Source organism: Halichoeres trimaculatus, unplaced genomic scaffold, assembly GCF_033239565.1.
Source record: "Halichoeres trimaculatus isolate MK-OKI-2021-1 unplaced genomic scaffold, fHalTri1.1 fHalTri1_scaffold_8, whole genome shotgun sequence".
Classification (NCBI taxonomy): Eukaryota; Metazoa; Chordata; class Actinopteri; order Labriformes; family Labridae; genus Halichoeres; species Halichoeres trimaculatus.
In genome coordinates, this window is record NW_027437186.1 from 20,459,054 (window position 1) to 20,484,062 (window position 25,009).

The 25,009-nt window shown below is 38.1% G+C and overlaps 1 protein-coding gene across 1 annotated transcript in view; it reads right to left on the reverse strand.

The window, feature by feature from the left end:
• Positions 1-21,776, reverse strand: part of anapc1 (anaphase promoting complex subunit 1) — a 45,970-nt gene extending 24,194 nt beyond the window's left edge. Inside the window, exons 1-32 of the mRNA XM_074675573.1 lie at positions 21,559-21,776; positions 20,023-20,262; positions 19,734-19,898; positions 19,308-19,350; positions 19,126-19,223; positions 18,722-18,804; positions 18,478-18,551; positions 18,238-18,383; positions 18,010-18,149; positions 17,794-17,925; positions 17,340-17,558; positions 16,776-16,871; positions 16,460-16,550; positions 14,773-14,838; positions 14,471-14,608; positions 13,950-14,093; positions 11,988-12,048; positions 9,187-9,242; positions 8,921-9,052; positions 8,755-8,829; positions 7,935-8,057; positions 7,602-7,771; positions 6,015-6,106; positions 5,341-5,489; positions 3,949-4,027; positions 3,113-3,149; positions 2,571-2,644; positions 2,041-2,219; positions 1,768-1,854; positions 1,485-1,624; positions 1,167-1,285; positions 857-987 (exon numbers count right to left, since the gene is read on the reverse strand). Of these exons, the coding sequence (XP_074531674.1) occupies positions 857-987; positions 1,167-1,285; positions 1,485-1,624; positions 1,768-1,854; positions 2,041-2,219; positions 2,571-2,644; positions 3,113-3,149; positions 3,949-4,027; positions 5,341-5,489; positions 6,015-6,106; positions 7,602-7,771; positions 7,935-8,057; positions 8,755-8,829; positions 8,921-9,052; positions 9,187-9,242; positions 11,988-12,048; positions 13,950-14,093; positions 14,471-14,608; positions 14,773-14,838; positions 16,460-16,550; positions 16,776-16,871; positions 17,340-17,558; positions 17,794-17,925; positions 18,010-18,149; positions 18,238-18,383; positions 18,478-18,551; positions 18,722-18,804; positions 19,126-19,223; positions 19,308-19,350; positions 19,734-19,898; positions 20,023-20,238 (3,555 nt within the window). The 5' untranslated portion in view covers positions 20,239-20,262; positions 21,559-21,776. The remainder of the gene's footprint in view (positions 1-856; positions 988-1,166; positions 1,286-1,484; positions 1,625-1,767; positions 1,855-2,040; positions 2,220-2,570; positions 2,645-3,112; positions 3,150-3,948; positions 4,028-5,340; positions 5,490-6,014; positions 6,107-7,601; positions 7,772-7,934; positions 8,058-8,754; positions 8,830-8,920; positions 9,053-9,186; positions 9,243-11,987; positions 12,049-13,949; positions 14,094-14,470; positions 14,609-14,772; positions 14,839-16,459; positions 16,551-16,775; positions 16,872-17,339; positions 17,559-17,793; positions 17,926-18,009; positions 18,150-18,237; positions 18,384-18,477; positions 18,552-18,721; positions 18,805-19,125; positions 19,224-19,307; positions 19,351-19,733; positions 19,899-20,022; positions 20,263-21,558) is intronic.
• Between the last annotated feature and the right edge of the window lie 3,233 nt (positions 21,777-25,009).

The following is a 25,009-nucleotide window of genomic DNA, read 5'->3' on the forward strand; positions in this document are numbered from 1 at the left end:
AGCTTTAGTTATGATAATAGTGAGCACACAAAAAACTGATAAAGAGTGTTTTCACGTGACGTAATCCACTCAAGTTTGACCATGTCGGAGGCACTCTCACAGCAGAACAGAATGGAGCTCGCCGGTATACAAGTTTATTGTACCATATAAAACCATATAAAAAGGTAAATTACAACCGCATTTTTTGCTGCACTAATCTAACCAAAAAAAAAACATTTCACATGCTTAACTACCAAAAATTATGGCAGATGGCCATGAGGAGTGCAAATAAAACTTAATGGCATCTTAAAGTTACACTTTCGTAAAAGTAAATATATCATAATTGACTATAACTTTGATTGAGAGGTTATTCACAGCAGTAAATAGTGCATAAGTAGAACTCAGAATCTTCCAGGGGTCTTTTTTTAATGTGCCAGGAAGTGAGCCTCTCCCAAAAGAATATAAGTTATCCTGTAGACCCCAATTTCCAATGAAAAATATAGTGGCAGCATTTATGTTTTCATACCTTTGGGTAGATGATGATAAAGATGCTAACTTCTCTTATGAGTGTCTCCCACTTATTAGGCGTAATTTTTCCAAATTTCCATCTTTTTCTTGCTGAGTCCTTCACTGTAAGTTTCAGTGTGCTTGGTGCATTTTTCCAATTCATAGTTATAATTTACACACATTTCTATCCCCGCCCATTCAATGTTTACATTTATGTACCTTCAATGTGGCCGCACATCTAGGTAACTACCCAAATCGTGACGTTAGTGCAAACACTCTATAGAAATCCAGCAGGGCAGACTCTGGAACCCAGTGAGTAATCAAATGCAGCTGCATCTAAAAAAAAGCACAAAGTCAGACTTTAACTGACCTGTGAAGCAGGAGCAATTTTGAGCCCAGCAGCTACTCCATTATGGAAGCTGGGCCAGCTCGTCATGTTCGGAGGAACATCTATATTCCCACTGTTCAGGTCTACCATAGTGTTCCTAGGGGGGGCACGACCTGTGGAAGAAAATATGTGTATTTAAAAAAAAAAATCACAACTACAGTATTTCTAGAGACGGGAGTACAGTAAATACATAATAGAGGAGTTTTTCTTTACTCATAGTGAAGATTTCACATCTTCCTTAACTTTACTGGCATAATGCCAAGAAAGTATTCAGATTACATTATTTCAATACCTGTCAGGTTCAGCTTTGGGACAGGTAAAGGCTCAGTCGGGACCGGATGATAAGAGAAAAGGGTGAAGAGACCTCTACCAACAGGAAGAGCCATGGTCCTCTGACATAATTGCAGGAGCCTTGGAGAAACAAATTTACAAATAGTTAACAGCAACTTCGAGCTATCCATGATGACTGTAGACACCCGAATGATTTCAAAAGGAGTACATGTTAAAATATTGGGGCCATTTGCAACACTATGGGTCATATGGAGTGGCAGTTGTGTTTTGACAGGTGATAGGATAAAAGGCAATAATGCTTCACATATATAACACTTACTTGTTTTCTTTCTCCTCTATGTACTCGTGATCAGAAACTTCAGGTAACTGAACAACGCTGACCCGGACCGGTCTGGAGCTCTGCAAGAGCCTTCTGACCTCCTGGACCCTCAAATCCTGACTCCAGATAAGTCCTGTGACCTGGAGAGAAGGACATGTCAACACCAAGGAGGTCCTGATTATATAACATTTATGTTATATCCAGAGGTTTTTTATGAAAACAATTTGAGGTTATAAAAAAATGTCTTTATATTGAAGGTAGACAAACTGGTTAACAGTGTTACCTCTTGGATTATGTCAGACATCCCATCTTCCTCCTCATCTGCTTCTGTGGTTGCAGGGGGTTCCAAGGACAGGCCTGAACCTACAGACTGGATATACAGACCAACAGACAAAAAACACCTTTTAAATTTTCACACAATGCTAAAAAAAACCTTATTTGGTGACTGTAAAATATTTAAATATTGAAGCCATTTTGGTTTGATTCAAAGTTTCAGAGACAGTTGAAATGAGACAACAGGTAACCTGATCTTGGATTCAAATTACTTCATACTCACAGCTTTGCTCTTGGCCAGGGTCATTTTGTGAGCTTGTTTTGTCAGATCTTGGCGCCCGATCAATAGACAGACCTCTTCTGACCAATCAGAGCATGGCTGCTCCCTGCAGCTGTAGATCGCTTCTCTGATGGGCAAAGCCACGCCAAAGGGGACCGACTCCAGGTCCTTCAGAGTGAAACCTAAACCATAAAAGGTTGGGGGGGGGTTTTAGGGACAACAACAATATCCTATGCCTCAATGCAGATGCTGCAGGTGGTCAAGTCAATTTAATTTCACAAGAGTTGTATGTTTAAAGCTTTTTGCAATCTGTATATCTATACTCTTCAAGCTCAAATGATGTGAAGCTTGCCTCCTAATTGTTAAAAGATAAAGTTGTTAAAGATAAAACTTCCTGCACAGATCACATTCCTAACCTGTTGTCCTGCTGGTGATGACAGGATTCAACTTAAAACTGTCTATGATGATGGCTATGCCCAGTGGAAAATAAGATGCGTAGACGGCACTTCTACAACGAGACTTGCTCGTCTTACCTTCTGAGGTGAGCCAGACAACAAGCTGCTCCGAGAGAGTCTTACTGGAGAATTGTACCTTTGCACTGCTCTGTCTAAAGAGATCACAGGAATATTAATTGGAGCAATCAACTTCAAAACAGTCCTTAAACAAACTCTGAAACACTTTTTGTTGGTGGGGTCTGTTTCTAATAATACAAAAACATTCATCTCAAAGCAGATTTCTTTATTTTGCTTAACTAATCAACAGGTGGCAGTAATGCACCAACAAACTCAGCAATGAAAAGTCAAAGAGCAGACTTTGTCTCCCGGGAAGCGATTTTACAAACAATATAAGCTTCAGTTTCTTTTAAAGGAAACGTTTGTTCAAGAATTTAAAGTGGGAATAATATAAATACTGCATAATTGGTTAATTTTACTTAAATGGTATAAAAAAGTGCATTAGTTGCACTGATTGCAAACAAATCAAAAACTTACAAGATTACAACTGTCTCCTATTGTAGTTAATCCAAAATATCATATCAACAGCATCATTTTACTCTTGCACTCTTTTCTGTAATTACCTTCTTAAGTGTGGTTCACTGGCACAGGACCTCTGGCCTGAGAAAACAGAGGATGAGAGAAAATGAACTCAGAGGCAGACAGCAGGGGGAGAAGGTTAACAGGCTTATTCATCTGTTCTCCCATTTGTGAGATGTCAATCTCTGCTCATTGTTTTCTTCACAACTCTTGACTATTCTACGATATTTTCCAAGCTGCACTGACTGATTGTTAAAAATTTCTCACCAAAAAAATTTACTGCTGTTGAATAATGGTGATATGTAGATCTTCATAAAAAGACATGTTTATGCAGGGAGACATTATTTTTTTGTTTTATATTGTTTTGTCTGTAAAAAAAGTGCAAACATGAACCTAAAAGGAAGGAAGTCCAGGTCCTCTCTTACCACCCAAAAAATCAATGACCAATTCTATGGGAGCGGAAAAGAGGCAGATCAAACACCTTCAGCAAGTGCTGTCACTTCAACACTGTATCAGGCTCTTTGTTAAAGAGTAAACAAAGAGATGAAATCAGGTGACTTGAAAACCTGCGTCACTGCAAACCTCTGTTCTTTTTGATTTACTGGGCAGGAAACTATGTGACCGGCAGCTAAAAAGGCTGGTTGTCAATAAATGTTCACAAGCAAATTCACACACACAAACACAGTTTGAAGGGTTTAGTCAGAAACACTCACAGTCCCGAGGTGCAATCAAAGCAATGTTAAATGACCTCAAGCCTGGTGTACACAAAATCACACACACACACACACACACACACACACACACACACACACACACACACACACACACACACACACACACACACACACACACACACACACACACACACACACACACACACCTGCAGAGAGCTTGGTCAGGTACTTTGAAACATCTGTTGAAGTTGCTTTTTCATCTCGTAGAATGTATAAAGCGTAACTCTGAGGGGGTAAAAACAAAAAGGAAGAGAAAATTGTAAGTACAAAAGCAAACAAATACACACCACAGAACCCCTGACTCAATTAAATGACAGTAATTTTCGAACTACTAGGAACTACGTTTTATTTTTATCATGAACACATTTGAACATTCTTGGGGAACTAAAACTGTAAGTGATCAATCATCAGCACAAGTAAATTATCACACGAAGACCAGGAAGCCTCTCAATCAACAAATAAAAAGACTTTTGAATTCACACTGTTTTGTTTCTAGGTTGTAACAATGTGGCTTATAAATGAAAACACTGCTCTTTTATAGATGTTCAAATGATGAGAATCAGGTTCAAAACAAACCAGCAAATTAAAACTTAAAAAGAATGTAACAATATATTTTTAAGATGTTTGACAGATAAAGTAACAATGGGCCTGAAGTAAAAACTAAAGAACTGTAGATAATGAGAATATAAATATCTGACTGACCAGGTTTGCGAAGTGTTCTTCCTCCAAACTGGACTTAGCATTATATATGCAACAATTTAATGTTCTCCTGATCCCTGGATAGCTGTACTACACCAGGGCCTTTTCACATTCTGCTCGGTACCTCCTACTCATGTGTTCATCATGTTTGAATCTAACTTTAGATCTGTTTCTTTTTCCTATTGCTGCTGTCATTTTTGTCTTACTTATAATCACTTCTGGCATGATTTGTAGACATAATTAGACCGGGAAACGTGCCTCTCTTTCCTTAGCATGTGATGGCTGGAACCATCAGCACTGTACGCACAAGAATTTGCTCATCTCCAGCTATAACTGTGCCCTAATTAGTCTTGATGTTCAGAAAGAAGTCATAAACACATTACACTAATAGATTATCTGATCTGTGTCTCATCAAAAGCTGAACTCTGTGGCTTCACTGTCTCTGTCCTCTCTCTGATTCACACAACATAAAGGAAGTTTAGAAATAATGACTGAGAGTTACAGTAACGTCAAACACAAAACACACTCAGAACATCAGTTAAACCTTTGAAAGACTGCGTAATTACATAACGTGTGTCTTCTGTGATATTGTTCCATTAAAATTATGATATTTTATGGTTTGCTTGATCTTTGAGGCCAGGAATGGATGTCTGATTTAGTAGGTACTCTGTGTTCACAAGTATTGCATTATAGCTTTTATCATTGGCTGTACTGACAAAAAGGATGATGTACAAATTTGACTGTTGTGAAAGGGGAGTCACGTTAATGTTAGCCATGCGATATGGATTAGTATCAGAAAAAATCAGGAAAAAGTGAGAAACACTGATATTTAGTTGTACCAAAACCAGCAGTCTGGTCCTCTGACAGATGCCTGGCAGGTAGGGAAAAGGTGAGACACCCCCTCCTCTCAGGCAACTACTGAGCCAGCTGAGCACACAGGGAGGCTCTGCCCTCAGGTAGGATGGGCGCTGCATCTGGCTGAACTGGTCTGAGGAGAGGAGAGAAAAATGGAAGTAGAGGTGAGGAAAAATGAGATAAGGAGAGTGCAAGGCACAACAGGGGTTGAAAAATAATAAAAGGGGATGATAGTGGGATATCAAACCATCATGATGATCATTTTGGAGAAAGAGAACAAGAGAGGAAGATTTGACATGAATGATGTTGGTAATTGAATAAAAACGAGTTCTTAAACATTTACAAAAAGGCAACTACAGCAAATACAACTTTTCAAAGGGACGTGGTGTCATAACCAATCAATGCTGATCCTTAAGCTGAATGAGCATTTTTTAAACAAATGAAAACTCAAAACTAATTTTCTTGCCAAGCTGTCCAAACCTTGTTCCTATTCTCTACTTCAGAGTTAACTGTAAGTAAGTCCAGACATACTTTGAACCTCAGACTGCAGAAGCCGCCATTATTAGCAGCAGACCCTTCTCTCCCCTTCCTACTTCAGCTTTATGTCTCGCCCATTTCCAGACTTGATTCTGTTATTGGACAATGAAAAGGGACTGACCCTGGTCTATGAGGCAGGTCTCATTGAAGCCGCTAATCAGTGAAGGGTAATCTCTCCAGTACAGATCCACGTATTCTTCCAACTGGAGGTCTCTGAAAACAAGGACAAAATTACTTGTAGATTATTTGAATTCATATACAGCAGTGGCTTCCTATGCATGGGTACAAACAGTTATCCATGCTGAAACAAAGTCCAAATGCTGAGGGGGTTTTGATGGATGACATTCTACTTTATTAAACACCACCAGAGTTAAGTCTTTAATCTTTTATTAATTGGTTATTTGTTGTACCTTGTACCCAGTTTCATTTCCTGCCCTACTAAATTAACACCAGAGTATTGAATCAAATCTAAAAACAGCTCTACAATCTCAAAGAGCCTCTGTGGCATTTCATGTCTTTTTAGAAGCTATTAAACATATTCTGGAGAATTAAAAGCCGTGACTCATTACCATTCTGCTTTACATCCTATAATCAATAGTTTTTAATTGCAGTTCCAAGCCTCAAGTACGCACAAGTTTCAAGTGGCTCTTTGTGTCAAAACCGTAAAAACAGTAAATGAGCAAATGTAAAATGTGCTCAGCTTTTGCCAAAAAATAAGCATCTGTGCAAGGTTTCATTCTTTTCATTTTCATGAACATGCAGATAGTTTCTCTGAGCATAACAAATATCAGATAAAGTGAGTTCTATTGTTTTAATCCACTTTACTTTAACATTTGGAACGTCCCTCTTTTGCAGAAATGGCAGCAGTGCATGTCTCGGGGATAGTGTCAGTATATTTTCAGAGAACTTCTACTCAAATTCAATGTACAATAGACCTGTACAGTTTACAAATTCAACAAAATTTGCTCGATGCCATCATTTTCAATGTTCTTTTTGATAAGGAAAATTATCTAAGTCTCCTTATGATTGCTCTATTCAACGACATGTAGAGCGTAATGATGACTTTGCAGGTAACAGCCAAAACAACAAAATCAACTGAATCCTCTTAAATGTGCCAAGTGCTCTAATAATTTAGAATTTTTGGAAAGATTCACCACTACATTGAGAGATAAGATTTTGTCCAAATAAAATGGTGATGGTAAGGGGGGGACCAAATCAAATTTCCTTCTAAGGTAACAGTGTAAAGACTATATTTGTTTTTAAGGCTTTAAACCTGTCTGGATCATCACTCTGTCTAAAAGAGTTAGCCAGGTAAAGCAGGCACTAAAAAAAGCACTTTACAGCAGCCTACATACTAACCACCACAGGCCAATTACTGTGAAGTGTGCTTAACAGTAGCACTCCACCTATTCTGTTTTTTGTCATTGTCACCAATCACAGTTTTCACTTGACAACCCATTAAAGTTCATTGCTAAGGGGCAGAAACACTTAGGAGCTGTGATTACATGCAAGCATTCGCTTTAAAAATAAACTGTGCTTGGATTTTTATCTCATGTTGAGTTTTCTGTTGTTGGTCTTCATACTAATTTATAAATGCACAATCCTGATAACTCTCTTCGTCAGCCTGTGCTAGTTTCATTGTGTTAATTTTCTATGGCATTAGCTCATGAACCCATAAAAACTGTACAAACACAGCTTGTGTGGTTACCTGGCTAGCTGTTGCAGCAGACAGACCAGTGAAGAGGCTCTTGCTCTTTGCAGCTCGTCGAGCTGCAGCTCCTGATAGAGCAGATGGAGGACGTAGAAAAGAGCAGGAATGTGAGGGAAGAGAGGGGCTGAACTGTCCAGCTTCAGGGATGGACTGGAGGGAGAGGACACCTACACCAAAAAATTAAGGAAAGGGAAAGAGGAAACAACATATGTTATGTGGGTTCAAACAGAGATAAATCTACACCTGATTGTACTTAAAAAGTCTCTCATACACATTGTACTGCATTTTCAATAAATCTAGACCTGAATTGCCCCAGAGTGAGTTACTCACAGAGGACATGCCCTCAGTCTCTGGACTGAGAGAGTTGTTGGAGCTACAAGAGTCCACTGGTCTGCAGACTGGCTGGGAATTCATCTGACGGTGGTAATGAGACCCCAACAAATATTCCCAATCCTTCAGAGGGGAAACATGCAAAGCGATAAAAGGAGAGATGTAATGTTCATTTAGATATCATTTATATGTCTTTAATAGTCAATACCCTCTGCAGGAAAAATAAAAAATTCTTTATTTCAATAATATTTTTTTAAGCTAAAAGGAGCCACTACAAATGCATCAAAAAGCAGCAGGATGCAGACCCCTGATTTAAAGTAGGACTGGACAATTAATTTGATTTTAATTGTGATTTCAATTTTGCCATCTGACAATCATAAAAACAATATAATCGAAGAAAAACAATTAATATGCCACACAGTGTAGATGTATGCAAGTTCCTGTGCTTCATAGCTCTTCTGTGTTCCATGTGCAGCCACAGCGAGTGTGTGTGTGACTTATGTGTATCAATAATACTGTATGTGCCACTTGCTGGTTCTTTAAAGTTGTACTTAAATCAGTACTGAAGTTTTTTAATAAATGAATAATTGTGTATATTAATTGTGATATCAATATCACTCAAAATAATCAGGATTCATCTTTTAACCATAATCGCCCAGCCCTAATTTAAAGTGTTGTGGCCTACTTTGTTTCAATTTTGGTTTAATACGTAAATGAAATGAAAATATCCCTCGGAGCTTACAGATCTAAAAGCTATCTTGAATTAGCAGCAACAACGACCATGTGCTTATGTTGACATCACATTAGTATAGTGACAGACCTCATCAGAGCCTCCATCAGATGGGCGGGCCTTCTTGGCTGCAATCACTGGAGAAAGAGGCACTTCAAAATGAAGCTGCATTAAACAGAGGGCAAGGTCAGGACATGTGAAGTTTAATGAGATTTGACAGGCTAAGAACTGAAAAAAACATTCACAGTTGACTCACGTTTTGTTTCCAGGTGAGGCGTTCAGTGTTGTAGCCCATCAGTGTCATGAAACATGTGACAAACAGGTTCCACTCTGTGTGTGCACTGGGGCCCCCTGGGGCATTGTAAATGTTGTACCACTTCACCAGCACCTGCAGAGAAATAGAAAACAGATTACAGAAAAAGTTCATCATATCACACTCATTCACTGCAAGGGAGAGAAGTGGTGTTGGCTGTTTAGATTCAGTAGCACTATTCCCAGGAATTTAAAACTTATCTTACAAACCTTCATGGCAGCTTCCTTTGGTAGGATGAAGCGGACAGCCTGGAGACATTTTCTTACTGAAACCAGGAAAACAAAAAGATAGAAATAAGGTGAAAACACAAAATGCAATTTCATTGTGTGGCAGCAGGAAATAACTAACAACAATAACCAATGATATTACACCTTTAGACAAGCAAGTTTCTCCTTTTCACGTTTCTAAATGTAATACATTTTATTCAGAAAAAGTCTTGTTCTGAAATCTTATTCTAATCTGTTTGTTCTATGGACATCTCTTTTTAAGTCTTCATGAATGAGCTGCCTTCCATAATCCTACAAACCGGAAATTACCTTTAACAACCTCATTTCCAAAACACACATTTTGTAAGAAACATAAATTAGAAGGTTGTAAATTTTACTCATTCAAAGAGAACCAAAAAATCACACACATTTCACCATATTATTAGCCAGTATCATCACTTTAAATGCTACAACTCTGAGCTTTTAATTTCTATTCTGGTGCCATCTAAAAACTTACAGAGAATTTTATGTTGCATTTTAACCACTGGACCAGCTCGAATCACAAAGATCACAGATTTTTGCTGACAAATGAATAGAAGCTCAAAGTAAATGAGAATAGGTCTCACTCTCCTTGCTCAACATCTAACATGCTTGAATATCACTTTAAAAAGGCAACTACATTGCTAAATTGTGACACATCATTTTTACATGAACTTCGTCCTGTTGCAAGATATTTTCTTCTCATTAACATCATAAAAACCTTTAAAAGGAAATTAGAAAAGAACCAGTTAATGTGTCTTCTTACGACTCTGAACAATCAAATTACTAATCAACGTCAGCAGGCTATCTTAATTGGACATCCACAGTGGGAAAGGTCAGTGAAGAGGTGGATAAATGCCATTTCATTAGCGCCTTGTCTGAAGGATCGATTACTAAATAATGGGATGTAACGCATGAGAGAGAGGTAAAGGTAGACACACAAAAGCCAGAAAGAGTTGTGCATACAGAGATTCATGGGTGTGTTAAAATATGAGCTTTTACAAAGCTGGAGGAGATTAAGAACTTACAGGATCATGGGCTGATCTTGACAGACCCAAGAACAAAAAAATAATTAAAAACTCATTTCATTATAACTCTTTTCAAAACATGCTTACTAAGTGCTTTGTGAAATACACATTAAAGGGAAATGCGAGGAGGGCAAGATTTAAGTCACAAAAATAACACATATAATCAATGAAAAAGGCTGAAAACCACCGATAGATAAAAGAGCGCACACCATTGGACAAATGTAAACAACAAAAGAAAGAGATTAATAGATTTTAAAAAATTCAGAACACTGTTGGTTATACTGTTTAACAAGGAACAACAGCATCATTTAAGGATTAAAACACTCCGAAATGACATCTCCTGTCGAAACACTTTGCTAAAAATGAGTTAAAAGAAATTTAAAAGAGGATAAAGACTGCCAACCTGATCACATAGGGATGGAGCAGATCTGAAATGTACTTGGATGAAAGTCTAGAGCGTACTTTAAAATTCAAAAGTAAAATCTCAAAAATCATTTCTGAAGTCAATCATGAGCCAAGTCGGGGAAGCTGTAACAGGGGTTATATGTTCTCTGCACTGAGGAGATGGGCTGCTGCGTTTTGGATGAGTTGTAACTAGGGCAAACACTTTTGGTTAAGACGTATGTACAAAGTCTTGCAGTAATCTTAACTAGAAGTGCTAAAGTCAAATCACACTTGACCTAGTTTTTTTTATATTTTCCTCAGCTGAACTATAAGTTCTAGACAGGGGGAGAAAAAAAGACAGGGAATCGCTTCAATATACTAAAAAGTGAGTACATTTTTACTTGATATTATATGATCTCAGGCTTCAACTAGTTTTGCTGAGGACAAATGAACAGCAATTGATATGTGCTGCCAGTTTGCAATAAATGGTCATTTAAGAGAATGTCTATATAAGTTGAAAGGGCTTTTTATGACAGAAAACTACTCAAACAGTCACATTTGCAGCAAAACACTTCTCAACTCTAATTTAAAGAAAAGTGATGATGATCTACTGCTGTGCTGATCAAATGATATGAAGGACTGTTTTGTCATCTAGTGTTTTTATTTTGTTTAGTTTTTGTTCATTTATGTTGGCTTCTGTTTTGCTTCTGAACCCAATGAGGAACAAAAGTTTCTGTGGTATAAAATTAGATTTTCTGTATGTAAATAAAAAAGATGAAACATTAAATCGTGTAAAAGAAATTTGGTTTCCCACAAATACATTTTCCATCCATCTACGTCAGCTAAAAACATCTTTCAACTCCTATTACTGCAGTATGATACTGCTATTCCAGCAACATATTTCCAAAAGAAATGCTATAGGTCTGAGTCAAACCATGTCTGTCAATACTGCAACTTTGACAAACAACCAAGAAAATAAAACTGATAACTGGAAAAATTGCAGAAAACACTACATGGAAACTTCCCTTCATGTTGAGGCTCAGTGGTTACCAGCTGCAGGCTGCATGTGTGAGAGTGCCTTGTTAAAACATCAAGATTGTACGTCACTGAGCAACAATGCAGGGCAGCTCTCAAACCTAATTTACAGGACCTAACTGCTCTGACTCAGCTGTCTGTGTGTGCGTGCATGTACGTGGGCTTGTGTGGGCTTGGTCTCATTCAAAAAGTTTAAATTTCAATTATAGACTACAAAATATCACTATCCACAACTGTGGCAATACATCTCCTTATATCACAAATACAGCATGCTATCCACAGAGGTGCTCAATAAGTGGGTTGTGTGACATTTCTCACCAAGCTCTGAGGTAGCAATCTCTGGGACTGAAATCCTCAGCATCGGGCCACTGCTCAGTTCCTACAGAGAGAGAGAGAGAGAACAAACTCAGATCAGTTTCATAACAGCATAAGATACAGGGTGATATAGTGAGACAGTAAAAGGCTATCTTTAGTAAATCTTATACTTGCCATTTATACTGGCTAAGACCCTGAAAATTAGGAGACAAAATAGATCTCAGCTCTCACTAATCTTATTATTTACACCTGGGCTATGACGTGTCAAAATGTCTGCAGTGAAAAAAAGAAATGATTGTCTACCAAGAGGAAATGGGTATGAAACATCTCAACAGATAAGCAGATCCAGCTAAATGGAAAAACAAATTGGTTAGTGAAGTCATTCATGGCCTCATATGCTACACTGTATCAGATTAAACTTTATATCACCCCAATCAATGATGTCACTGCATAGCCTGGGTTCAAGCCAATCATTTAACATACCTGAACATTTCAAACTACACACACCATCAAGCTTGTATTGGTATTACTGGCAGATCCATCTTAAACCAATGGTTTTGGTTGTTGTGACTCCATGTTTCAGAGAAGGGTCATTATGTTTTTAAGTATATTCACTCAAAAAAGGCAACACCCAGTATTTACATTTAAGATCCACTGGTAAAATACCCCTGATTTTATTTCAGTTTCAAAAAACTCTTGCTTTTCCCTTTGTTTACTCCAGCTTATATCTCATATTTGTAAAGTATCACCACACACATTAACTAATACCAGAAAGACTGCAATAGAGATGACAAGCCATCACAAATCCCTATTGACTATTCATAAAGTAGCTTTGAAAACCTTCAAAGAATGGACAGTGTTTATAAAGGACCCCTTTCAGTGAGCTGAATTAGTAATTAATAGCCCTCAGATTGTCAAATTAAGAGGCCAAGTGAAAAATCAGTGAACAGAGGCAGGCACTTTTGAGGCACTGTGTAGTACCTTTAGTGCAAGACAGAAACCATGACATACTTATTGAGTTTGTGTGTATCCCAGGGCTGAGAAATCTATCGATAAGAAGTCAACTATTCTGGGTCCAGAGGGCAGATATGTACACAGTGTGGACCAAGTTCAAATATATGAACGTGACAGTGGGATAAATGGAAACTATGAGGGCTTTTGTCTCTTAGAAGTTTTCAGAAACTAATAGCCATACACTGTAACAGCAAGTTTCAGGAATACAACTTGTTATTTAATTGATATGTTAGGAATTCATACCAATTAACTAATCCTAGTTATCCCTCTTAATAACTACAGGTCAGATCACATTCTGTTCAGGATTTTTTTGTATTTCATCTAGCAAAACCTATGGCAATTATGTGACTTTCCTTCTGTTTCAAATGCAACTGAAGACACATTTTAAGTCCATAATGGGAATAAAGCACAAATTATATTATATTTTGTTTTAAAGGAAGAAGATTGGGAAAACCTATGTGAGATACAGTGGAAAACCTCAAGTTCAACCGCCTGGCGAGAATTTTGCAGGAAAAACCCTATCAGGTTTTTCATCACTCCAGCTCAAAAGAGTTTTTTTTTTTTTGTTTTGTATTTGTATATTCCCTCTGTAGAGGGTTTTATATGCCACTGAAATTTACCCCATTGTGTGTTACTTCCTAGTGTTCTTGTTCTTATTTCATTGGAAAAAAAAAAAAGAAAAAAAGGTTAAATGTAAATATTACTGATAGTGTTGATGTAAGATGGGTACCTCACACTTTTGGACTGCTTGCTGAATGTGGGATACAATTGTACATCTAAAGATGGTCAAATGTGAGATATAACATGTATCATCATTGTTTGTGTGGACCTGGACTTTCACAATAAAAAAAGAATTTTAAAAAAAGAGGCAAATGCCACATATGTATAGTTACTTTAATGCTCTCCCTCCAAAAAAAAAACACAAATACAATCAGACAAACAAACACCTACCAGGGTAACCTTGTTACAAACAGGGTCCCGCAGGGCATGGATGTAGGGTGTGGCTTGTTGTGAGCTACAATCCTCCAAAAAAGAAGCTTCGTGGTGTTTAATGTTTGGACCTCTCATCCCTGACACTGGTGAGGGCATGACAGCCTAGAGGAGAGGAACAAAAACAGAAAGGTGAGGCAAAATTAAGGAGGGGACTTTTGGTAGGCTTAAAAAATGACAAAAATTAAATATTGAATTATTTTCAAGCAGCAAAATTGAAAATTTCAAAACAGGAAACTGAATAAGTCATCTATTTTTACTACGATGAAAAATCATAGGCTATGAATATTGTGTATCAAACAAAAGATTACTTGACGCAATAAAAGAAAACTGAAAATACGGCTCTGCAATTTGTATACAAAAAGCACTAGGGAGAATCTCAAACCAAAACATTAATGCAATCCAATCATCTTAAGAAAAAGATTACTAGGCAAAATGAAAACAGTTATTAAGGACAGAAAGATTACAATACATGGAAATACCTCATCAAGCCTTTGTATGTGCCTAATACCAGCATTAGCCGGTGTGCTGACATTCTCAATGGGCGTGCTGATGTGAGAGATGTGGTTGGTCAGGTTGAAGGTAGGTGACAGGAGGCCCGGGACAAACACCTTACTGACCTACAGGAATATGGAGAAAGAAATCACATTTCTGTGAAATACAGGCAATCACTAAAATGAAACTGTCAGTTTTAAACCAGAGACAGAGAGATCATGGGCTGCTGCACATCAATCTGCTTTTATGTACCGACATCACCAAGTGTTGATATTTGATTTATTCTTACCCTGGTGATTCCTGTGTAGAGCACCAGACTGCCACAAGCCTCCAGAACCAGCATGGCATCAATACTCTGTGGGCCAGAAAAATAAGAAACATGCTAGACACGAATGGCAACTGGGAATCAGTTAATTTCTTAACTTAAAAAAATCTGTCCATAAAACTGTCTAAAAATGTGCTAGAAAGCTTTACAACATTAACAGCCATTGATTTATTGGGTATCCCATCTTTAGATGTTGAGATGTCATTGTTATCATGACGCTGATGATGCTTTACAATGCCATTATCAATTCATGACATCAGGCAAAGACAAACGTGCCCCACTCTCATTTAGAGTTTCTGTTCAACGTGTCCTATAAGGGTTTTTGTTTGTTGTTCTGTTTTTTATGCTGTGTGTTTTCTTATAATCTTGTGATTTCATAACCATTATGGATAATACAGATAATACTACCTCAGAAACAATTATGCCAATTACAAAAACCCAAGCATTAATATTATTCCAGTTAACTAAAACCAGATAGTGAGATAAGGCCTTCAATTTTAAAGAATTTGAGCACAAGATAAAAAAAGGTTATGCATTTTTTGAAATATATTCATTCTGCACTGCACAGCTCTTCAATGAAAGGCCTTCTTTGAAACTGGTTGTTTGGATTTCCTGTGTTAAACAAAGTCCTTTGAGGCAGGGATTAAGCTCAGCTAAATATAGACGCAATGTTTTTTTTAAGTAATGTGAACAAGTAAAAACATAATATCAGATGGAGCTTGTAAACATCCGGCAGCATTAAAGAGACTACAGTGACGCCTCCTACGCATGTTCACAACTTCACATACATCCATTTGCCAAAAACAGCCACAAATCCATACAGATATCAGTGAAAGCAGATGAGTGTGCCTCATTACTGCAACCTAATTAGCAGATATTTCTATATCACTCACCAAAGTGGTTGCAGATTCAAAGAAACCCAGTAAACAGACCATATTTTTAAATCTGAACATTATCCATGCTTACTCTTTTACCAGCCGCCTCTAACATTGAGATTTAACTTCTGCTGGCACAACCTTCTAAGCAACAGGGATAGATATCGGTAACTGGTGCATGTTAGGAATCGACTAGAAATGGTTCAATCCATCAACATCATCAGCCTTTGAGCTTAAGGATTCCATTGTAGATTCATTACATTACGACGTTGTGGCCAGACCTTACTTCAGCATCATGTGACATGCCACACATCAGTTACACTCATAAGTTGGCAGCAGAATTTCCAAGACTATGACAGAGATCAAAGCTACTGAAAGCTTGGCTTCAAATTAACAAAAAGAACACTAACATGGCAAACAGTAATTTGTGCAGTGCTATGACATCATGCAAGGGTGGAAACACCACCAACATGTTAAAACATTTGTCAATGCACAGCATTTTATACAAAGAGTGTCATGTCATATTTATTTAATTGGAAACTCAATAACATGTTGTACTTGGCACAGAAAACTTGTAAAGCCTACTTTATGCACACAGATAATTCACAAGAGGAACTGATAAAGGAATCAATCAATACCCATCTCTACTGAGCAGTGCTCTAATTTTTCAAGATCAGAAATGATGTGAAATTATATAAATTAGGCCAGTTACATACTGAATAAATAAGCAGATTGCATGGTTTGTTTCTAAGAGACTTATCAAAATGTTTATATACCGGCAGAGGCTCTGCATCTTTGGCTGTGATGCTTGTGACAGAAGCAAAGATGAGCTGAGATGTATCGTTGCTTTCCATAAACTTTACACATCTGTGAAAAGAATGAGAGAGACGTTTATTTACATGTAAAGATGACAGGTGCAGAGGGGGTTACATTCAAACTGTTATGGGTGGCTTACCTTCAGTTTCTCTAACTCAGATTATACTCATGAATTGGGAATATTTGAGACTTCCCAGACAAACAGATCTTAAGTTTTATGGCAGAATTTCTAAAATGCAAGTGAAGTCCTTTAGATCAGTCATTGTGATTTCCAACCTGAGCTGTTGGTGAGACTCCACCAGGAAACAGAGGTAATGGTTCTCACAGAGGTCAGAGGTCAGAAATACTTTTGACGCCTGGCTGCTCATCTCCCTGCAGACACAAGCAAGTGAAGTTTCATGCTTTTTGATTCTGTCGGATGTCAACATGAAAGGAAGGAAAATTGTGTCAGGCTGCCGAGATGAATATTTTCACTTCAGTCTACTGTGGAGCTAATAGACATTCAAGATGTCTAAACATTAATAAAAGGTATAAAATGACTGTATTAGAAGACAGATTAGGATACATGATTAGTTGTCTAGGATGATACAGTTGGTGACTGATGGAGCTCCTGACACATTTTTATATTTGGGAGCATGTTCTGGTGCTTATTTGCATTTGCTAAAGGTTATGTCTCTCAAAATTCGAAAGATAACCAGTGAGCCAGGTGTCTTTAAATACCTAGAACTAAAATAAATAATCAAAAAGAAGATAAAGAAATACCATCAACCAAAAATAAACTTTTGATATGTTGTGTAGGCTCTAATCTTGTTTTCAATAAGAATCAGACCAGGTTCTAACCTTTGACAGCCAGCTGTGGCTGTTTCACTCCACAGCTGCTCCATGCAGAGGTCAGGTATTATGGGTTCCATCTCAGGCACCAGAGTCGTCTCATTGACAGTGCTGTTTGGAGAGGGTAACAGGCCATGGTGCCCCCTGGGGGAAGGGCTATGGAAAGACGTGTTGAATCGAGCTGCACCGGAAAAGGACGGAGCTGCCATGCCTGGAGAGTGAGCACGGCTGTGGTAGAAGAGAAAAAAAAACAGAAGGGACGGGAGAGAGTTATTATTTCACAAGTAGTAATATGAAACTACATGTCATTGAGCAGATTTCTGTAATCCTTCAGCAGAAGATGCACAATGAGCATACAAATAAGCAACGTAGGCAACTCATTCAATGTTCTTTTATCTTAGGATTTCATTTAATTTGAGGTTAATATGCTCTCCTCCAAATATGCTTGCCTAATCAAACTCACCTAAGTGCAGCCATATTAGAAATACTGGGGGAATGAACACGGGAATGCATCCCTGGTGAAGACATCATGATCCTATTTGGGTGGTTGTGTAGAGCGCTGTAATGTAGAGGGGAGCCAGTACCCACAGGGCAACTGCAAAGGCACAGAAAAACCAAAGAGGGGTCAGAAAATAATCAGGGGATCAGAGAGGCTTTTAAGGGTTAACACTTTTATTACCTTGTTCCTGTTGTTCCACTCCCACCTGGGGAGTCCAGGCGAGAGATATTTCGGAGGTGAGAGGTCAGGACACCTGACGCCATCAGACCCAATGGAGTGCCAACAGGCTCTGATGGACAACGCAGGACCGTAGAACACTCCTGGTGAAGGCAAAAGGCTAGAGGTTGGGGACTGATAAAAATTTTGTGTTGTTCTCGTTTATGGGTGTGTATAAGAGTGATCCCTTACATCATATGTGACCTTGCGCAGGGCCCAGACGCAGTGTGTTCCCTGTACAGTGTCATAAGAAACAACCAAGGAAGGCTGACAGCAGCTGAACACAATCTTCATGTTAGAGTCAGATGCATACTGAACACGGGAACCTTCAAATAGACCTGAAAACCACAAAACTCAGGTCAGGTCAAAATATGAAGGTTAATTATGAACACAGTGAGAAATTATGAGAGAGGGTGTGTGTGAGTGCTTTACCTGTTGGTTTATAGATGACTGGTGCGATCTCATCAAGAGGATGCAACATGCTAAATACTGTGGGCAAGGGTTCCCTGTAGGGAAAAAAAGATTCAAGTGCCTCAGTGGCCTTCAAAAATACAGAGACATGTGAGTGACCAAGTGAGCAAGTGAGTGAGTGAGATCTTTTTGCATAGGTGTTTGACTATGAAAATCATATTAACTTGTGTCCAAGCATGTTACAGTGTCCAGAGTTAGTGCGTACCCAGGGGGGCTGATTTGTGCATCAGTTGTTGTGTTTTTCCGTTCCAATAAAAGTCCAAACTTTGTCGCCCAGACATCTGAGACCTGAGTAGACAACAGTGGATAGACAGAGAGCATATTTTAGTTACTTGTCAATAAAGATCCGATATGTTTTGTTTTAGTTGTGTTTAAGGTCTCCCTCAGCTGATACACACAAACAGAACCCTCAGGTTTACATGTATTCTTCAACATCTTGGATCTTAACAAACCCAAACACAGTGGTTCAGTCCTATGGAATGCCCCCTTTTTTTCAAAAAGGTCTTCTTAAAATTTCTGATTAATATTCTTCTGTTCATTATCAATTCAACTAACACGGACTTGCACATACACAGATGCGTAAACTCCAAGAGTCTCTTGTTCCCTCACCTGGAAGGGTAAAGGTGAGATAAAATCCTTCCCGGTCACAGTGTGAACATTGATGCAGCTACTCTGGACAATACACACTGTCTGCTCCACTTCATCCTCTGTAAAGCAACACAAAAGTTAGGAAAATCTCATTTTCTGGGCTTCATCAGAAATGTAATGCCAAGCTTTGAAGGAAACAGTACCGTCTTTCTTGTTCTGGGGAACAGCAAAGTTACACCATAGGGCCTGCAGAAAGAGTAAAAGACGACATAAGCTCTTGGAATTCTGGCTTTGGTTTTGAGAAATGCCTCATAACCACCATGAATTTCCAATATTATACGTGAAGACTGATATTTATTTACAGGCCTATACAAATATTAAGGTTGGTATCACCATTGAAGTCCCATTACCAAAATTACACGCTGTAATTTAGTTTTTTTAAGGGTATTTGTTTTATCCAAGGGAAGTTGTTACTAAAAATAAATGCAATTTCCAGTGGAAACTAAAATGTTTTATCTCAAAATGATAGGTAGTTTGTAAAATTGTCTCCAGATCTGCCTTTAAGCAGAAGAATTAAATCGATAAAGCTTGGTGTCTAGCAATAGCACTGAGTAAGTATATTTTCGAACCTGCTGCACTGGGCTATCAACAGTGAAAGCCTTGTACACGCTGGAGGCTTGAGTTCGACTGCCTTGGCTCCAGATGACCACAGTTCCTGCAGCATAGAGCTCTTCCTCAAACTCCACATCCTCCTCCCTGACTCTGATGCATCCCTTCCTAAGTTGCCAGCATTCCTGCCAGAAGAAACACATTTTTTTCTTGTCAACATTAAATGGAATGACACCACTGTGGATTTCAACAAAAGCAGGGATACAAAGATACTATTATTTTAGGCTATGTAATTTCACACAATCTCACCCTCTCTCTCTCCTGCAGACTGACTTCCTGCAGGGAACCCACTAGGCCGGCAGCCCCATCTGAGGACCAGAGCTCAGAGGCAGGCTGGAGCTCTCGAAGCTGCAGGTTGAAGGCATTTGGATGGTTCCTGCAGTGCTCGCGGCCAAATGGGACAAACGACTGCAATTCCCCTGCGGCAATCATCGTGGCTGTCTCTTCATACACGACTTCCGACATGAGTTCCAGATATCAGCATTATTTCTAGTGTGAAAAGGGAAGATGAACAGAATATAAGAAAAATGCTTTCATCAACATAATAAACTCATTTTATGATTTGTTAAATATTTTCTACAGAGCTTCAGAGGGAAGATTTCATCTGTCATTGCTATGCCACAATGAAGTGTCTGGCTTTAATATGTGGTTAGATTAGATTGGATAAAATTAGATTAGATTAGATATCATTAGATTATTAAAATGATATGAAATGAAATTATAAAATCCATGCAAAATAAAAAGTTTATAATTGAACTGTTACACCTGGTGCTTTTGCAACAACAGATTATTTGTCCTAAGATTTTTACAAGACCGTAAATGCCTGGCTGGTGCACACTCAAAAGATTTTCAGTTTGATGTCCTAATGTATTTTACTGTTAGAAATCATGCAAAATGATTCAAAGGTTTGACGCAACATTTATATTTGATCAATTTTTGCAACAGAGGGATGTGGGTTTTTAAAGCTGTAGTTCTCGAGTTAAGCTCTAGATAAGCTGACCAATCTGCTGTTCTCAGTCAAAATCTAAAGTGACAACTGTTTATTAGAGATGGTAACAATATCTTAAACCAACAAAACCAACCAAACCAATCAGAGGAGACTGGAATTTATATTTCAATATGTTTACATGCACCCATGTAAAACATTTAAGACCTGTCAAATAGCAGCTGTTTGATTTGTCGTTGGCTTTGCATTCAAATCATAAGGTATTGAAGTGAGCCACATTCACAATACGTAAATACAACTTCATCTAAATATATTTCAAAACATATTTGTCGCTTCAACTTTTAAAAATAGTCGGTTTTGATTCGTAGTTGTTAACACTGTCTAGACTATGTCAATCGTAAGAACAATTGTGGATTAGGAGTGAATAAATTAGCAAAGATAAGTCACTCTCAAACATTGGTTACTGCCAACTCTAAAACGCTATGCTGTACCGGTATAGCAACGATGATTTATGATAACTATAATACACGTAGAAATAAATTTCTATACTGATATGTGCATTTGTTGACTTTAACAGGCTGCACTGTGACAGCTAATTTTAAGCTTTCAGCTCAAACTCGGGCATAAACAACCTCGATATTTGACAGTTATTGTGTTAGCGCGACTTGCGTGTTGTCTGATACCTTGCTGTGACTTAAAGACAGGGTAAAAAGTACTGTTAGCATTAGTAAGCTAACAAACGCCTACAAAGTATCATTTAAGTGAACTGTTCGGTTAGCATCCTAGCTAATATATGTTCGGCTAGCTTTCTGTTAGCATGAAGGGATTCAGGCGTTTACCTGATAATAAGGAAAAGGCTGGCTCTTGTCGCGGAGTCCGTTTCTTTCCTTTGTATGGATCTTGCTAGAACACAACGTTGTCTCAAGTGCCAACATTAAAACAACTACTACTAGGAGCCAATCTGTGGATTTGGCCACAGCAAGTTTTCAAATGAGCGCGGACATCTTTGCTGTCCCGACATCCTCTTCCTTCTCCAGTAAGCCAATCAGCTGTGAGCCCGATATGAGGACGGTGCTGATTGGATGTTGTTATCAGGGCCGTCCTCATCCAAGAGCCCCAAAGAAAGTCATTTCATTTCTCTCTCATCCTATCATGTAAATGGATTAGAAAAGGGTTGGACCAATAGAGATAGATTTAGAAAGATGTGCAGTTTCAATAAGTAAATATTTGCTGTTGACAATATATGGAAAAATACAGAAGGTCACCACAGAGTCAAACGTGCATGCACCCACTGACTGTAACTTTGTTGACCTACAATGAATTCAGTGATAAACCAATTTATCCTAGTCATATACAGTCAATGGATAGGCCTTTTCCAGAATAATTGCTGCTTAAAGTATTGGTATATTTGTTGGCAAAGAAAATATTTGTTAAACCTTTTTTTTTATTCTTAGTCATTTTTGTCTATGTTTTACAATATGACTGGTACTGCCTAATTGTGCTATTTTCTGTAGCCTGTTGATAAATAACTTGTTTAAAATAGACTTCAAAGAAATTTTCCACATTTAGAATTTTTCACTGCAATTCACAGATCATGTGGTAAAGATTAAAGATTAAAAAAGGGTACAAGGTTCATTATGTCTTCTTAAATGTTTTCTATCTTTAGCATGAAAATATGGCGTTCAGCTTTAAAACTCTGATGTTAATTCCACTTTCAGACTCAAAAACATGATCAAACCTGAATGTTATTAATAAATGCTGCAGAAAAGATCACTGTCACCCTAATTAGATATAAATCAGCTGATATTTCTGAAGGGAAGAAGAGGGTAATTGCCAACCTCTGTTAAAAGTCACACATAGATAAAGGCTGGGGCAAAAATTATTCAACTGCGCTCAATTTTGTATTGATTTTTTTTTTTTTAAACTGTTTGAAAATGTGTGGTTCCTATGATTTTAAGCTGTGTGTGTGTGTGTGTGTGTGTGTGTGTGTGTGTGTGTGTGTGTGTGTGTGTGTGTGTGTGTGTGTGTGTGTGTGTGTGTGTGTGTGTGTGTGTGTGTGTGTGTGTTTAAAACTTGATCAGATCACATTCCTGTGTTTTAATGTCTATCTCACTGAATAATTATTTCAGTTGTTCTCTGTTGGTTTGGATCATTTAATGAAACAGAAATTACTTTCTCAAAATAACACAGACAAATCTCCAAACCATTCGGCAATTGTTCACAGCATAACTGAATTTCTCGTTCATTTCATCAAATTGCAAATGCCTTTGTACATTTTTGCAAATGACAAAGCACAGGTAGCCAACAGTCAGCACAGTTAGCCTGCATTTAGCAAAAATCTCAAGTGAATAGATATTAAAATGATTGTTGATTCTCAGTCTGATGATTTTTCTCTCTACAACATGTCAGCACTATTTCATTGTATAGTTCTTCACATGCACAATAGTCTGTTCAATTGTCAAAATTGAATCAGACCCTCGACCTTCCGCTTGAGAGGCGACAACTCTTCCACTGAGCCACAGCCACATGATCTGCACATCCATCAGATGTCTAATGTGTAGTGCGTTGAGCTGGACCAGGACCAGTACAATTTCTGAATATGGAGTCACCTGGCCAAGTAAATGAACAAGGGCAACTGCCTTCTTAAGGAAGAGGAGGAGGAAGGAGAAGTTGAAGGGGAAGAGCAAAAGGAATAAGGGTGCATGGTGGTAGGGTGGAAAGGGGGGCATGGAGACACCATACATTACAGTATATTATGCTGTAAACATTTTCTTTTTACTCTATTTATTCTGGAAGTTACTTTATGTGTGTGAATAATAATGGATAATAATGGATACAATCTCCTTGGCAGTATGAGTGCAATGTGTGATGTCAAACCTTGGAGGCTACTCTTAGTTAAAATCATTTGAATCATTTTATTTTATTTTGTTTCATACAAACTTGTATTCTGTTAGCCAGATGAAAAAAAATACTAGAGTAACCCTTGTCAGTGAGGGACTGAGCTAAGACTGAGAGGTGGACATGAGGGATATTTTTGTGGTCCCTGCCATAGTAACAAAACATCCAAACGTTTTGACTTGCAGTGCTTACACAAAGCCAAAGGGACCATGCATTTTGGGGGCACTGACTTTTGATATGAGAAAGGAAGTTAGTTTTGATACATGACTGAACAGATTTTGGAGAGATGTGACCTTTTGCAGGTGAACCCTTGTGTTATCTACAGAAAAAACATACATGCTTTGATAAATTGGTTAAAAACAAGCTGTATAATCATTCTTGGTAAATTGATCACAAAGCAAATGCTTTTATCAGATGTCACCCTACACATGAGAAGAAGCTGTGTTAGGTGCAGGAAAAGGGGTTCAGTTCTTACCTGGTTGACTCTCACTCTAGATCACTTCTTTGAAAAATAATAAGTTTGATATGCTGTTAAAACTGAAATTAATCACATTTTTTCAGCCGGAAAATCTAATGATGTCCATTTCATGCTGCTTTTTCATGAAAACAATAAAATTAACTTTACTGTAACTCAGCAAATTACATCTGTACAACCATGACAGACACCTTATCATACAGAGTGTGCTGCAGCGGGTTGGTTGCTCAAGGTGAGGTCATCCTGCCATAACAGGCGCTAAGATTTCATTACAGCAAGGCTGCTGAAGCATCCTGGCCAACAACTGTCTGTGGTGACGCACTGCAGTTGAGTGGGAAGGGATGATGATAGTTGCACTCCAGAAGTCATATTCATACCCAGAGGAAAATGACTAAAATTCTGCCCGTGGACTAGGAAAGAAAATAATCTTAGAAAGTGATAGTACTACAATGACAAGACGATCTGTAATGTTTTCTCCATTTTATGAGACAATGTAAGTTCCTCATGGTAAAGTTATAGAAAAAGTAACAAGAAGAGAATTTGTTTCATATAAAGTCATAGAAATCCCTTACTAGACATCTCAAGCTGCTTTGACAGGTCACAGCAGGGAGGCACAGGCTAGCCACCCACATTAACACTGGCTCTGATATATTCAGGTGTGCTGGCTACCCATCATGCACCAAAGCAGGGCATCACCTTAATGGAATGTAGCTATCATCATGACATTACTTGAAAGCGTGCAGAGTGCAAATATAGTGTAGTATTTTGGGGGGAAAGCAGCTCCTAAGATAGGAGATTTTACTCTAAATGGAGGTCTTTGCACTTTTACCCCATTAGGAGGAGCTTTCAGGTGAAACATTTTACAGGAGGTATGACACATGAGGTTATTTACAAGAAAGTAAAAAGGTAAGTCATGA